General features: G+C 34.3%; 1 protein-coding gene across 4 annotated transcripts; it reads right to left on the reverse strand.

Annotated features, from left to right (window-relative positions):
• Window positions 1–81: 81 nt before the first annotated feature.
• Window positions 82–9,318, reverse strand: LOC109162018. Of its 4 annotated transcripts, none has more exons than XM_019310650.1 (9): window positions 9,194–9,318; window positions 6,200–6,487; window positions 5,367–5,705; window positions 5,028–5,287; window positions 3,827–3,968; window positions 3,263–3,634; window positions 3,048–3,179; window positions 2,741–2,869; window positions 82–2,620 (listed from the first exon to the last, which is right to left on the reverse strand). In XM_019310650.1, exons 2-9 carry the CDS (start codon window positions 6,320–6,322, stop codon window positions 395–397), a joined length of 3,723 nt encoding a protein of 1,240 aa, XP_019166195.1. In that variant the 5' UTR covers window positions 6,323–6,487; window positions 9,194–9,318; the 3' UTR covers window positions 82–394. The 4 variants fall into 4 exon arrangements, with proteins under 4 accessions (XP_019166195.1, XP_019166197.1, XP_019166198.1 ...); XM_019310652.1 differs by lacking the exon at window positions 9,194–9,318 and adding an exon at window positions 8,258–8,319; XM_019310653.1 differs by lacking the exon at window positions 6,200–6,487.
• Window positions 9,319–16,914: the final 7,596 nt, after the last annotated feature.

Here is a 16,914-nt window from a genome sequence, read left to right on the forward strand (position 1 = left end):
ATCTTAAGTCTAATTTATGATGAACTATAGGATAAAAAAGAATCTAATTTAAGTACCAGAAACTTGAGAATTTTATAAAAATAAGGGGCAAAATATAGAATTTTACTAGGAAAATCAAGCCATGATCTCCAATGGAAAACCTGATAGCACACAAGAAAACCTTATAAACTTTATGACGTTCTCTCAACCCTTTCTCCTGTCCAAATAGCGAAAAAGCAATGAAAAATAATCCACCCATGACCCAACTAAATCACGAAAAGTAAAAGGCTAAAATGTTGTGAGGTGCACGCATTATTGTGTGCCACATTACAAATACTCAAGCTTGCTTCCATAACTCAATGGAGAACAGAGACTGACTGCCGAAGAAAAAACAGCAGCAGCTACCTCATTGAGGTTATTTAACTATATCAGAGAATGAAAACTTGATGCCATTTGCAAATGGGTTGTATTCCTCGATGGGATCCTTCTTATTGCAGCACCCATGATCACCACCATTTCTGTTATCTGTTGTCAATTTTGAGGTGAAATTTCCAACCGTCCCTTCTTTAACAGAAGTAGGATCAGAGAAGGCGAAAAGAGAGAAGCCTGCATTTTCCACATTAGATTTGTTACACTTCCCATTTTCTGCAGTTGTTCCACTTATGGGTGCTTCCACCGTCTCCTGCCCTCCTTTCAACCCACCTTGATTGCAGCAAACCTTGTTATTTTCTTTTGAATTAACACCACCATTGGTTTGAGCAACTGACTGGAGCACAGTTAAATGACCAGGATTAAACAGTGGTTGAGGCATGTGCTGTAAGCCACCATAATGCATCACTGGTGCACTTCCACTTAGACCATAAGCAAAAGGACTCGTTAATACATAGTGGCTGGGATGGGGAAATGGCATCAAACCATTTGTTGCAGGTGCTGCAGCCCATGAAACTGGACTCTGATAATAGTAGCCCATTGTTGAAGCTTGAAACATTGGGAAGTGAATGTTCTGACTACCAACAGGTGGAAGTACAGCTTGTGGTTGAATTCCCAAAGTAACACTTGTTTTTTCACATTGTGAAATTGAAGTAGATGAACAGGGTACTTTTACCGAAAAGTCAGCTCCTGAAGAAACTGGAACCGAATTGTTAACATCTGCCCTTCTTTCAGCAGTTTGCTTTACTCCAGGTGCAACATCATGACATTCACTGAAGCCACTTTGAAGACACAATGGTCTTTCTTCTGAATGTTGACTTGAGTCTTCAGAATCTGATGTAGAGGAAGATTCTGGGTTAAGGAGATTTGCAGAGGAAGAATTGCTGTCTCCCTCACTGAGACAGGATGAGCAATTATCAGAATTAGAAGAGCTGTGTATTGATAAATCAGAAGCCCCTTGTATAGATGATTTATTCCTAATCTGCAATTCAACTTCTACATCGGCTACTTCCTTCTGACAGTCTGGGGACTTCACTTCCAAATGGGTACCGCTTTGGCAACTATTTTCTGTTTCAGTGCTAGACTTTCTCAAATCTTGTTCATCTGTCTCTTCATGTCTGATCAGAACAGGAATCTCAGACATTTCATCAGAGCTATTGGCAGCAGAACATTTGAGATGTTTATCAGTTTCACTAGTTTCAGTACAAAATGTAGATGATCTTAGTGTAACATCTGAATATGAGTTGCTCCGTGGATACTTTCGTGATTCTATTGGCTCCCACACTTTCTTGGTAGTAGGTAAATCCCTGTTAGAACGGTTGCTCCAAGTACTAATTTTGTTTTTAGGGCTTGCATAACTCTCACGCATGTATTCCGTCTGACTATACTTGCTAATATGATATTGCTTGGAGATATCTGATGCAGAACCTGACTTACTTACTGGTTTAGCCTCCCAGGTCCCTCTGGACATGGAAGGTTCTACCTTCACTCTGTGATCAGTATGTTGGTTACAGCTACAAGAATGGAAGTCATATCTATCATTCTGTCTATGGTTGGCACACTGAAACTTCTCAGTGAACTTGGGGGCACCATTTCTAACACTGGACTTTGCAGTATTACTTCTCAATTGCTTGTTTAATCTATTAGAACTCCTTGAAGATTCAAAGCCATCACAATGGCGTCTTGCTTCATGTTTGCTAACCATATCCCTATTCTCAGAAACAAGTAGCCGCCTACCTGGCCATTTCAAGCCTGAATCCATTTGAAAGTCTTTCCAAAATTTCATGTTTTGGTGAGAATATCTCAAATCATCAAGTGGATAGGACTCGCTATCATCTTTCAAACTGGTAATATCCCCATCTGTACAGTCATCAGCATAATGTTGCGTATCTGAAGGAGTATACCCATTTAGAAGTAAGTCATTTCGAATGTTTTGACATAAAGGGCTTGATGCAGTAGCTTCCTCCATCTCACTGCCGGAATGCCTGTTCTCAATAACCTTGGACTCTTCATCGAAGCAAGATGTCAATTCCTCCTTTACAATGTCAGAATGATTTTGGTTCAAGTCAGAACTTTTCTTCTCTCTATCCTTCTCCTTCTCTCTTAATCTTTCCTTCCTTCGAAGCTTTTTCTCCTTTTCCTTTATTCTCCTTCGCTCTTTGCGCTCTTCTTCTTCACGTTTTTCCTTCTCTTCTTCTTCAAGAAGTTTCATCTACAAAAATGAAGTAAAGAATGGCTCATAGCTACTCACTGACATACAAATCAAGATAACACTAAAAACTGTCAGAGAAGACATTAAAAGTTAGTGTTGCAACTATTACATTTATGTTACCTGTTTCTCTAAAGTGATAATATCCTTGCATGCCACATGAACCTTTTCTTCCAGTAATTTTAATGCAAGACATACAAATATACTATGCGCATTTTGGCGTGCTGTTCCTTCTCTGAAAGCTTTTTCAACCTGCAGAAAACATGTGTTAGCATATGTTGACAAATGTACACGCATACACAGTTAAGCACCTTCACTACAAAAAAAAATCTCATGTGGCTGGTTGAGTGGTAACAAGGTCAACCACCGAAGAAATGTAAGAAAAAGAAGAAAAGGAAGGTTTTGCAGATTTGGAGGAGAAATGACTTGCCTGTTCCTTGAAAATTACAGTTGCAGCATCAAGAAGAAACTCCCGAGCAAGTTCAGGACTCTTTGCATGTTTTTGAGGACGGGTACATTCACCATCGAGATCACTTCCATCTTTATCCATGGAATCATCATCCTAATGAGAAAGCATAAGACTAAACATCCAAAAGAGACTTCTTACACAGAAATATGGTTAATGAGCATCACAAACTTGATTACCTCTTCTTCCTCAGCCTCTTCAGCATGCTCAAAAAACCTTCTGATGTTTTCCCCTCTTGTAATTGTAACAAAACCATCTCCAACCATAAGCCTACAATGAATGCATTGTTGCCCTTTCATAGAGTGAGCCTTCACAGAGAGCTCAGAGCAACGGCCATCCATTTTCCATGCCCTAAGAGTAATGTAGCACGCACTCAAGCCACTGAGGTCTAGACCATTCACTTGAACTCTTCCACTCAAACCAACATTTTCAAACTCCAAGATATCGGATTTTCCTTCTCCAGTTCCAACTGCCCATTCAAAATGATGATATGTCCCAAAAGTGTCAATGAAAGTGTGATGCCAATCTACTTGGATTGTATCACGGGAAACCTGAGAATTGAGAAAATATAATGATATCATGCCCCCATATCAAATGGAAAAGGGTACAATATATGCACTAGGCTAGACTCTTCTCATTTTTTGTTTGCATGTAGGAGGTTTGAATCTCAAGCTAAGTATGCCTGTTTCCCCATACCCCAAGGTGGGTGGGTGGATTTGGGGGGGAGAAGGTTTAAAGTGCACCTCATATTGAAATGCTGTATCTGCTACACAAAACCAACTGGTGCAGCGAGGTTCTCTCCTCATCCGCTTCAGTTCCTTTAGCTCCTTGAACTCACGTATAACATTCCTTCTGCAATCTCTACAAAACCTCTTGCTATCAAATCTGCATCAAGTAACAAAGTTCTCAATACAGGCAAAACAAAGAAGTTACCAAAACAAAGTAGAATAACTACACTTCCAGTTTACTTGAGCAAGAAATTACTAAAGGTTTTGTACAGAGTCTACTCAAATTATACCACAGAATTGACAACAGGTTCAATTACTTCTACCTTAAAAAAGAAGCTCATAAATCCTACTTCAACTTAGTTGGTAAAACATAGTTTGGTTTATGTTCAAAATAGATACCATAGCATACACGGTGCAGAAACTAAAAGAATCTAAACAACAAAGTCTATGATCTCTCATTTCAAAATTCAAATAGTTGATGCAATACAAGACACCGAAAATTGATCTTAACAAACCTATCCCCCTCAGCGTTTTCTTTTGAGGGGGTGTTTAAGTAGAGAAGGTTTTCTATCAAACGAATAGAAAATAAACAATTTAAAAGAACTTAAGGTTAACACAACTGTACAGGTGAATAGTTTAGAAAAATTCATGATTGAGTGAGATGGAGATAAAATTCTGAAAATTCTTAGATTAGTAGTGGGACGGATTGGGCACAACCCTAGTGTATGCATCAACCATTTCCTTGGTGATAAACATTGAGCACAGCTTATAATAGACAGAATTTATTTTTTCCCAAAGAAGTTTGAGATCAAACAATATTAACATTGGCAATATCTTCAAATATAACAGTAGAAAACTTAAACTGGTTAGATAAAAACCAAAATGAGTTGACATGTCCACCTTAAGAATTCACTTTCCATGGGACACAATATTTGCATAGGAACTAGGAATTAAGAGAAGACATAATTAGTGCCTTCCAAGTTAGCTTGTATCATAAATGTAACAACAATGGACAATGGCTCATGCCAGTGATGAGTAATCAATCAACTCCTATGTTCACCAAACCAACTGGAGATTTGCTTACCATGATCCAAATTACACTTGTACAAGTAAACAGTTTACTTGCTGAGAGAGAATGAAATATCTTTTATGTATAAGTATAAAATTATCCAAAATAACAGAGAAAATGAAAAGAAACAAGACGGCTGAAACACACCTGTACATAAGCCTTTCAATAAAGTCCTCTTCCTTCATTCTTAGAAGAGACTGGCGAGTCTCTTCTCCAAGGGCTGACCAAAAATCTACCAATGTGTCAACAGAAAGTCTGGCAGTGTGAAGAGCACATGTTTCTCTCGTTCCATGACCTCTTCCATAACCAACCATTCCTTGACTTATCCAACCTCTACCACCTCCACCGCAGGCATCAGGATACAGCAATTCCCTCTCGCGTTCTCTTGCACGTGCACTGTCGAAAACCTGCTTGGGACAAAAGGTGAAATAAGAACAAAAGCACTAAAAGAAAAAGGAATTGGCAGATAACTAAAATGGCACTAACATTTTGGAGTCCTTTCAGAGATTTTGTGAATATATAAGAGTCGAGTAGCGTAAGGGCTCCATCTCGAGTTGTGGTTAAGCCTCCCCAAGGATGGACTGATGGATCTTGTACATCATCTTCACCTTGACTTTTCAAGGTCCCTATTCCATTGCAAGCATGATGCATGCCTGCTCCCTCCTGTTGCAAAGACTTCCCATACGTGACAATTTGCCAAAAACCTTCCAGCAATAACCCATTGCACCTAGAGCAATACATATTCTTACGAGCTTGCTCAAAAAGCGTTTGCTTATCAGTCCTCAAAAGCTCCTGTCGAGCTTTGGATGGAAGCTCACTCCAAAACTACAAGACAAAATCCCCATTACTAAATAAATAGTCCATAGCAAAAATAACTATGCATCACAAAACAAACACTCACTGTTTTATTGATAACCACATTGCTTACTATAGTAATGATCAAAATACAATTTGATCTATTAAATACTTTAGATGCTGCCAAATTTATCAATCAGGATTGCTCCACTCATCAGTCTTCCCCAGTTTGAATTTGAAAACTAGGATATATATTTCTGCAAACTAAGTTTGAATAACAACTTAAGTTCTTTACATCCTAGTACTCCTTAAAGCAAAGGAGCATACACGAGTGTTTGAATATGGAACAAGCAAGCAGCAGGCAGATATACATCCTAATTCGATCTCGTGAGTCAGATATAAAACCATCCAAATTCAATTCATTCCACTAATCAAAATTCACCAATAAAAACGAATACACGAGTGCCCCAACACAACCATTAACAAGTCAATAACAAATTCATTTATTGGTTAAAATCCAGTACCTTCTGGAGCTGATTGTAGCTGACATCGTCGCGATGCTTTGACCAGAATCCATTGCCGGAAACGGATCCATTAAAAGAAACCGCCCCGCTGTGCTGATCATTCCTCTGCGTTAATCCCGGCATTTCTTCTCCTTCAATCCAATCGCACCGCCAATCCTCTCACCATCTCCTCCAAATTCCAATCAAATCCAAACAGCCAATCGAGAAAAACCGCGCAGCAGATTTATTCATACACACTACAGATCGAATCATAAAACCAGTAAACAGCAGATGTCCAATCTGATTTACCTGTGAATCGGATTGAGAATCTAAGGGTGAATTTTGATCGAAGAAAATCGAGAATTTAGAAGAAGAGATGATTCGAAGGGCGGGGGATATAGATATAGGGGTTGGCGTTGATGACTGATGAGATTTGCTGCTGTGTATGTGTATGTATTTATCTACGCCTGTATAGCTGTATATATGTGTATATATTGACTGCGTATATGATGTAAATAAATGTAATGTTACTGTCTTTAGAGAGAGAGATAAATGAGGAGAAAGAGAGAAAGAATAGCAATCCTTGCCTCCCTGGCTTGGCAACTGTTAACATCACAATTACCGTACCATTTATTATCAGCCCGTAATCATATTCTAATATTTACTCCGTACTATTTACATAATCATATATATTGAATCTCCTTTTTTTTTTTTTTTTAAATACTATGTACATTAGGTTTCCGGCTTATCCTAAAGTCCCAGACTAATCTTAAATCCTCCAAACCTCCTGACAAAAAACTATTAGAAGAGGTAAATCGCGAGTTCCTCGTCAGTGAGGTAAATTACCCTAAGTTATCTATATATGATTGGTTTAAATAGAGAAGACCAATACACAATTGTTTAAGTTATCTATAGTTGTTCGGTTTAAATCGATAAGACAATTAGATAGCTCTCACGAATAGTCAAACTTGAACTCTTGTGATTATCAAGCCAACTATCCAAACAATTTGAATATTGAATTTTCTAGTATCTTTAAACTATGATTTAATATTCTAGAATTTCATAGACACTACGGAGTTGAGGGATACTCTACAAAAATTTCTATTATCATACTTTGTATGATCAAATGTTTACCACATACAATTCCCTCCCAACACCAACCCGTGACACTGACTATGATACTAATTGTTGAATCAAACGTTTATCACTATGCTAAAAACTATAACTAGTAGCGAATGCGTAACTTTATTTCCTTATATTTACGTAGCAATCAGTGTCATAGTCCAATGATAAGATGCTAGACTTAGCTCTCCGAATCGCAGCCCAACATACTTACTATTACATCTACATAGACAGTCCAATGATAGAATGATGGACTCATCTCTCTGAGCCACAATCTAACATACTTACTAGTTATTATTACATATGCACCGTATTACTAGAAAGAAAATAATGAGAATAGTGAGAATAAACTTAATAAATTGCAATATTGAATCTTTCACCAAAATGAACATTTGAACTTGTTGCATGAGTTTTCTATTACCTTTGGACCATGATTTAGTTGTGTATTTTTATATATACATTATACACTAGCGATGGGAAAGATACTTTAAAAAAAAAAAAAAATTCTACTTATACAAGCATGCGTATTATTTTCTAAATCATCTTTACTAATCTTTCACTAAAACTTACAACTTAGTATCTACATGTACACCACCATATAACTATGATGAAAGTAGTTGAGATAAACTTGATAAATTAGAATATTGTAAAATGATATATTTGAACTTGTAACACAGTTTTTTAAATATTTTTAGACAATAGTTTAATATTGTATATTTTTCAGTGTTGTAAAACTAGACTTATTTGCCAGACGCCCCTAAGCCAAGCTGAAATGTGTGCTTGTTGTCATTTTAATCGAGATGACAGACTACCATACCAATTTGCCTAACATGACAATTTTTTTATTTTTTATTTTTTATTTTTTATTTTTTGCGCAGTAGAATATTAAAAACTAAACCCTCAAATCACCAAATCGAACATAAAGAAAGAAATATAAGAAAGATATGTTAGAGATACCATCACTTAGTTGTCGTCGTTCGCCTTTCTGATTGACGGATCGGGACACCATCGAGATGTGAAGACGCCCATCACCGCAACTCACCATCGCCGAATCACCATGGAAATCATCGCTCACCATCACAGATTGAAAGTCACCGTCCGTCATCGTCGATAAGAAGGAAGCTGCTTGATATCGCCAGCTGGACTATTCACTTTTGCTGAAAGATGTGATTGTTTGATTAATGAATTTTAGCTCGAAGTTTATTTTGACTTGTTATTTTTAACTCTAATATTTTACTATTTTAACCCCCACCTAAAAATATCAAAACCCTAATTTTTATTACTAATTTATAATTTTTGTTAATTAGACACCTTGTGATAGTCACAACCTTAATAATTTTATGGACAATGGAGAAAGGAGGGGCATGCCGAACAAATTTTCTACTAATACAAACACGTACAAAATTATCTAACTATATTTACTAATATTCCACTAAATTGAATATTTAAACTTGAAACTTTGTATTTAGATGTACAACATATTAGTAGAATGAAAGTAGTAGGATAAACTTTGGTAAATCATAATATTATAAAATGGTACATTTGAACTTGTAACGCAATTTTCTAATTATTTTTAGATTATAATTTAATATTGTATTTTTTTTAATGTTGTAAAACTCAACCTAGCCGACGAGTAGTTACTATGTACCCCTAGGGCCCTAGGACAATCTGAAATGGGCGCTAGTCGTCATTTTAATCTGGGGGTGGGGGTGGGGGTGGGGGGGGGGGAACTAGCTTGTCAATTTGCCTACCTTGGCCACTTTTTGTTTTTTGCACAGTAAGAACAAAAAAAAAAAAAAAAAAAAAAAATCTAAATCCCCAAATCACTAAATTGAGCATAAAAAAAATAAAACAAAAAAAACTAAGAAAGATATGTTAGAGAGTTAGAGATACCATTGCCTAGTTGTCGCCATTCGCCTTTCCAATTGACAGATAGAGACAACACTATCGAGATGTGACGACGCCCATCACTGCAACTCGCTATTAGCCAGCCAGCGTGGAAGTCGCCTTCTTACCATCACAGATCGAAATTCACTGCTTGTCATCTTCGATACGGAGGAAGCTGCTAAACATTACTCGTTGGAGTATTGACTTTTACTGCAAAACTTAGAGATGTGATTGTTTAATTAATTGATTTTAGCCTCTAACAGTTTATATTAACTTGTTTTTAACCCTAATATTTTACTATTTTAACCCTTGTTCACAACCTTAATGATTCTATGAACAATGGTGAAGGGAGGGGCAATCATAACAAATTCTCTACTAATACAAGCACATGCAAAATTATCTAATTATCTTTACTAACTTTCCACTGAATTGACCATTTAAACTTGCAACTTAGTGCTTACATGTACAACATATTACCATAATGGAAGTAGTAGGGATAAACTTGGTAAATCATAATATTGTAAAATGATATATTTGAACTTTTAATGCTATTTTCTAATTATTCTTAGATTATAGTTTAATATTGTATATTTTTCAATGCTGTAAAACTTAACATAGCCGTTGACTAGGTGCTAGGTGCCCCTAGGGTAAGTTGATATGGGTGTTAGTCGCCACTTTTATCGTAGGCAGACTAGCTTGTCAATTTGTCTAACTTCGCCACTTTTCTTCTTCATGTTATTTCAAAGTGGAAAAAAAAAATCCCCAAATCACCAAATTGAACATTAAAAAAAACCCTACGAAAGATATGTTAGAAAGTTATAGATACCATCGCCTAATTGTCACCATTCACCTTTCTGATTGACGGATCATGACGACACCATCGAGATGCGACGACGCTCATCACCACTACTCGCTATTAGCCAATCACTGTGGAATTCGCCTTCTCACCATCGCATATCGAAGGTCACCACTCGCCATCGTCAATAAGAAGGAAGCTACAAGACATTGCTTGTTAGAGTATTGACTTTTGCTACAAAATTCGGAGAAGTGATTGTTTAATTGATGGATTTTAGCCATTCAATTTTTTTTTTCTTATTTTTAACCCTAATAGTTTACTTAGTTTAACCCCCACCTAAAAATATAAAAAGCCCTAATGTTCATTACTAATTTGTAATTCTTTAATTAAATTGGACACCTAGCAATGTTCACAACCTTAATACCTTTATGGACAATGGTGAAGGGTGGGGTACTCCTAACAAAGTTTCTACTAATACAAGCGCGTGCATAATTCTCTGAATATCTTTACTAACCTTCCACTAAATTGAACACCTAAACTTGGAACTTAGTATTTACATGTACACCATATTGTCAAAATGGAAGGTAGTAGTATGGATAAACTTGGTAAATAAGAATATTGTAAAATGATACATTTGAACTTATAACATGATAAGGATAGTTTACCTCCTTGCAGTCCATTGCCAGCAAGGGTCACAAATCGAGCCGACTACACTACTGGAAATTATGGAATTTCTGACCACCTGAAAATGATCTTAAATTAAGTTGATACCAAAAAGTCCAAAAAGTGGTCGGAAATAGCAAAAAAGGTTTTTCCGGATACCAAAAGTGGTCGGAACTAGGCTTTCGACTTGATTTAAGATCACTTTCAGGTGGTCGAAAATTCCATAATTTCTAGTAGTGCTAGTTGGCCAATTTGCCTAACTTGGTCCTTTTTTTTTTTTTTTTTTTCACACACATCAAAATATAGAAAACTAAACCCCCAAATCAAGCATAAACAAAGAAACATAAGAAAGTATATATGTTAGAGAGTTAGAGATACCATGCCCAGTTGCCGCCCTATGCTTTTCCAATTGACAGATCGGGATGACACCATCAAGATACAATGACACCTATTGCCACAAACTCGACATCGCCCATCACAGTGGAACTTACCCCTCACCATCGCATATCAGAAATTTTTGCTCGCCATCGTTAATAAGAAGGCATTTGGTTGTCATCTCCTGCTAGAATATTCACTTTTGCTGCAATACTCGAAGAGGTGGTCGTTTAATTGATGGCTTTTAGCCTTTCAAAGTTTACTTTGACTTATTTTTAATCGCCATCTAAAATTATCAAAACCCTAATATCAAAGTGCAGTGAATGACAAAGATTATATATTGCCTTATTGTCGGTCAGGTAATTTACTCTCATGGACTTGGGTTACCTCGTCGTCAGTCAACGTTCACATTTGCCTTCTTGGTCTTTCCATTATTAACAATTATCTTATTGGCTGAAGATGCAACGACTCCATCAAAATTTAGCCCAATTGGACAAGACCTGAGGGAAGTAGTGGGCTAGTGGCAATGCAATGCCGAAGTCAAACCACACCATTAGGAAAGACAATTTAAAATGAGAGTCTGCAACGGAGTGATAACGAACTGTAATTCAAGCCAAGCCAAATAGTGATGTTTTCATTATATCCCTTAAAATATGTTAATGACCAAAATAATTAAAAAATTTAATAGTTATATGATTTAATTAGACAATATTGAAATAAGATTATCAAATTAATCAAATCAACATAATTGAGGGAACATTTGATAATTAACTCTATTTGTATCCTTATTATTTTACCATCTAGCTTTTGATTGATGCAATTACACTAGGACTAAATGTTCAATATTTATAGTTATAATAATAAATGCATAATCTCTTTTGATGACAAGACACGTCAGATCCTACACTAATTGTTGAATTTTTATTGGGTAATGAACATCCCGATTTCATAAAAGTTAAATGTAGTCAAACTTGATTCACGGAGAAATAAATGCAATTTGTAAGTTTTCTTAAGGGAAAATGACACTTTTTCCCCCTGAGTTATATACCTATAGTATTTTTTCCCTCTGAATTATTGAAGTGGCTGTTTTTCCCCCTGAAATGTTAAATGGACATATTTACCCTTAAAATAAATATTTCATTTATTTTTTTCCCCAACAAATTATGACCATAATTTGGTTCAAACCAAACAAACACTATAGCAACCAAACTGAAATATTCCAATTACAATTTAGAATTGAAACCCAATATTTAGAGTTTATTAAAATCGTGAACCGGAACGGACGGTTCATGTTCCGAACAGAAAAAATAAAATACATTTATTGTTGAATTTAGACTATTTTAAAATAAAAAATAAAATTTTAAAATAAAGACGGTTCAAAATCGCGAGCCGGATCCGGAACCGCCGGTTCACGGTTCAAGATTCAATTTTTTTGATACATAATTTTAATAAATTGACATCTAAATATTGGGTTCTAGATCTGAATCGTAACCGGAAACTTTTAATTCGATTGCTTTAGTGTCCGGTTCAGTTCAAACCGAACCGTGGTCATCCCTACGTATACGCAATAATTTGTTGGAGAAGTAAAATAAATAAAATGTTTACTTTAAGGGTAGAAATGTCAATTTAATATATCAGGGGAAAAAACCGCCACTTTTTAAATAATTGAGAGGGCTAATGTGCTTACCTAAATAATTAAGGGGGAAAAAATGCTATAAGTATATAACTCAGGGGGAAAAAGTGTCATTTTTCCTTTTTTTAATGGTTTGAATGTTTGTATTATGATGGTAAATTAATAATTTTTTAATCCTTTCAATATTTTATAAGATGCATGGATCCCAATTGATTGGTGCAAGTTATAAAATATGATTATTGGGATTTTATAGCGTTGTCATGTCATCCATGCCATCATGAAAATCTATGATTAATGTCAAGTGTTGAAGCACAAATTAAGTTAAAAGGCTGATGTCTGTTCATATACTTCATACTAAAACACAAAGAGGCAATAACGCCTTCACTGAAGCTCAAACTCACAACCTTCCAAATGAAATCTAATCCGGATATGTACCATTAGACCGCAAATTATGCCCTGAAAACGTGTTCACCATGAATGGTGAACACGAGTCCAAACGGCGCCGTTTTTACGTTTAAAAAAAAAAAAAAAAAACGCGGATGTGGTGTTAACGGCGCGCGTTTGGTCAGATTATGAATTTTCTATTATGAGATTATGAATGTACTGTAAATTCATAATCTCATAACAAGAAATTCATAATCGCATAAAAGAAAAACATTTATTAAATTATGAATTTTCTGTAATGAGATTATGAATTTACTATAAATTCATAATCTCACAACAGAAAATTCATAATTTATGAATGTTGAAGAAGCTTGCGCTACAGAGAAGCAACCATGGTTTCGGACAGGAATGTGTAGGCATGGTTCCAAAGTGAATGTGCAGGCATGGATTCATAATTTATGAATGTCCGAAATCATTGCTCACCTCAAATTAAAGTGAAACCGCGAAATGTGAAAATGAAGAAGAAAAGTCACGCGATTAATTAAGGAGGAAAAAAAAAAAAAAAAGATAACGGTGCACTAACACCGTTGGGACCGTGTTCACCATGAATGGTGAACACGATTCCATGGCATAACGATTGGCTGATTGCACATAGTCTTGGTGGTTAATTTGGAAACTTGAAAAATGTTTTACATAAAATGATTTTTTTTAAAATGATTACCTTTTGGAAAATATTTTAATTTTCTTATTTTGGCTAAATATCAAAAAATTATCATTTTCTGTTTTGCTAAAAATTAAAAATTTACATTTTTTTGAAAATGAACCTATTATTTATTATAATTAATGTAGTGTCTAAATATATAAATTTTATATACAAATACTAAACTTTCAGACTTATAAAATGAAACTGAGAAAAAGTATTATCTACTATATATATATATATATATATATATATATATATATATATATATATATATATATATATATATATATATACTAATAAGAGCCCAAGAGAGTTAGACCTATAATCTACTATATATATCTACTATCTACTATACTAATAAGAGCCCAAGAGAGTTAGGCCTATAATGGGAAGAAAAAATGGCGGTCAAATTTTTTAATCAAATGAATGGCTCCGATTGATCCGATTTTAATTTTTCCTTGAGATTTCCTAATTTATCCTTAATGAATATGATTATCCGTTAACTTTTCCGTTAAATATTATCTTTTCCGTTAGTTTCTGTTAGTTCACCATTAACTTACTCATTGATTTCAATAAGAAAGGTCTTAGGTTCGAACCACATCTCAATCAAAGTTGGCATAATTAATTAGTACTCTATTTAGAATTATGTGTCTACAATGTCTTTATTCACAACAAATTATTCATTAACAATAAATTAAATAAGACAAATAATTTCATTAGTTATATTGTCTTTATTTTTCTCCAATATAAAAATTCTCTACATTCAAAATTCAAATTCATCAATTGATTATATTCGCTACATTGTCCCTACAATGTCTTTATTAAAAAAATTATTCATTATCAATAAATTAATTAAGAAAAATAATTTCATTAGTTATATTGTCTTTATTTTTCTCCAATGTAAAAATTCTTTACATTCAAATTCATCAATTGATTATATTCACTACATTGTCTATTATCTTTTTTGTGTACTATTTTTTAATTAAATATCAAAGTTATAATACAAAATAGTGATATATATTTTTTATATTCACTACATTGTTTCACTTTTTCGATTTGTTGACAAAGAGAGTATTCAAATCACACAACAAATTGAAGTGAGAAACTACCTCATAATGTCCTTGTTTGACAATCAGCAGTTAGCGGTTAGCATTAGCGGATTTGACAAGCGAATTATATCAATGATTGGTAAGAAGATATTTAAGAAAATTAGCACCTAAGGGTATAACAATAATAATAATAATAATAATAATAATAATAATAATAATAATAATAATAATTGTTTTAATAATAATAATTTTTTTAAAAATATTGATGTGTTTTAGGAAAATCATTCTTAAAAATGCTAAGTGAAAATATTGTAAATTGCAATGTTTATATTTTCTGTGATTTGGAACAAATTGTTGCTTCAAACTGTTGAATAACCAAAACACTTTCTTTAGTATTTTGATCTTTGGGTTACATCGTATTTTCAATTGTCCAATATATTTGGGTTACATTATAATTAAAATTTTTAAATTTTTACTACATCTAAATTCCTTAAATTATGAATTTCTTTATCTATAATAATTTATTCAACAATAATAGTTGAACTAAATGAACACTTAGCAAAACACCTAAAGGACTGGTACTATTGATTCATTCATTGATCTTGTATATATGTGCATTCATTAAATATATTAGAACCCTTTGCAACAAAAATACTTGTTACTATTTAAAAACAAATTAGTAACAATTATAATGAATCTCCTATATTACATTGTATTCATATACTATGAATTACATATTTAAATAAACAAATTAAACATTAAATTACTTATGTTGAACTTCTCATGTATAATCTTGGATTGATATACTTTCAAATATTTATTTAATTATAAACATTGGGTAGAAAAAATGACCGTCAAATTATTAAATCAAATGAATAGTTCAGATTTTAATTTTTCCTTGAGATTTTCTAATTTATCCTTAATTATATGATTATCCAAACCGTTAACTTTTCCATTAAGTACCGTTAATTCACCGTTAGTCTAATTCTAATATTAAAGTCTAATATAGAATTATAACTACAACATTAATCTAATTCTAATATGAGTAAATACCCAAAATGGTCCCTCGACTATAGTTAAATTCACAAATTGGTCCTCGAGTTTTATATCAACGAATTAAGTCCTTAACTTTGCAATTTTAACACAATTTGGTCATTTGTCTATTTGACCGTTTGTTGACTGCATTTTTTAGGATATATATGTAATTTCATGATCCATCGTTGGTTTTTTAAGGTTCCGGTTGCATTTCTAGACCGCTCTGTTACATTTGAATCCACTGCCGGCGCTGCACCCCATGCCGGAGAGATTATAGCTTTTGATAAATAGATCGCCGAAGTCCCTGGAGTGGCTCTTCGAGAAAGCCGTGACTCCAAGCAATGTAGGCAAGCTGAATCGGCTCAGGATCCCCAAGTAGCAAGCGGAGAAGCACTTCCCCCCTCCGAAACGACGCTGTCACCTCCAAGAGCGTTCTCTAAGCTGAACCGGCTTGTGATCCCCAAGCAGCAAGCGGAGAAACACTTCCCCCTCCGAAACAACGATGTCACCTCCAAGAGCGTTCTCTTGAGCTTTGCACGTGAAACTACATATATATCCTCAAAGATCGCGGTCAACAAACGGTCAAATAGATGGAGGACCAAATCGTGTCAAAATTGCAAAGTTAAGGACTTAATTGGTTGAAATTGAAAGTCGAGGACCAATTTATGAATTTAGCTATAGTCGAAGGACCATTTTTGGTATTTACTCTTCTAATATTAAAGTCTTAATAGAACTCTAACCACAAATTCTACTGTCGGAATCTCCTCAAACAATATTAGTATATATTTAATTTTATGCTTTAATTTTTTTTTTGTTCTCTCTTAATGTCCCGTATTTTATTTCAACCATACCCATACAATTATTTTATTGACAATTATAAACTATATTATCTTGCATTTGTAAACTTAGAATTACCAATTTAAATACACAAATTCAACATTCAATTATCTATGCATAACCAATTTCAATATAATCTTTCCTTAATATACTTTAAAATACTTAATTAAGAAAAATATTGGGCATTTTCCCAACCGCGCAATGCGCGTAAAAAACTAGTATACTAATAAGAGCCCAAGAGAGTTAGACCTA

Source organism: Ipomoea nil, unplaced genomic scaffold, assembly GCF_001879475.1.
Source record: "Ipomoea nil cultivar Tokyo-kokei standard unplaced genomic scaffold, Asagao_1.1 scaffold2926, whole genome shotgun sequence".
NCBI classification, from domain to species: Eukaryota; Viridiplantae; Streptophyta; class Magnoliopsida; order Solanales; family Convolvulaceae; genus Ipomoea; species Ipomoea nil.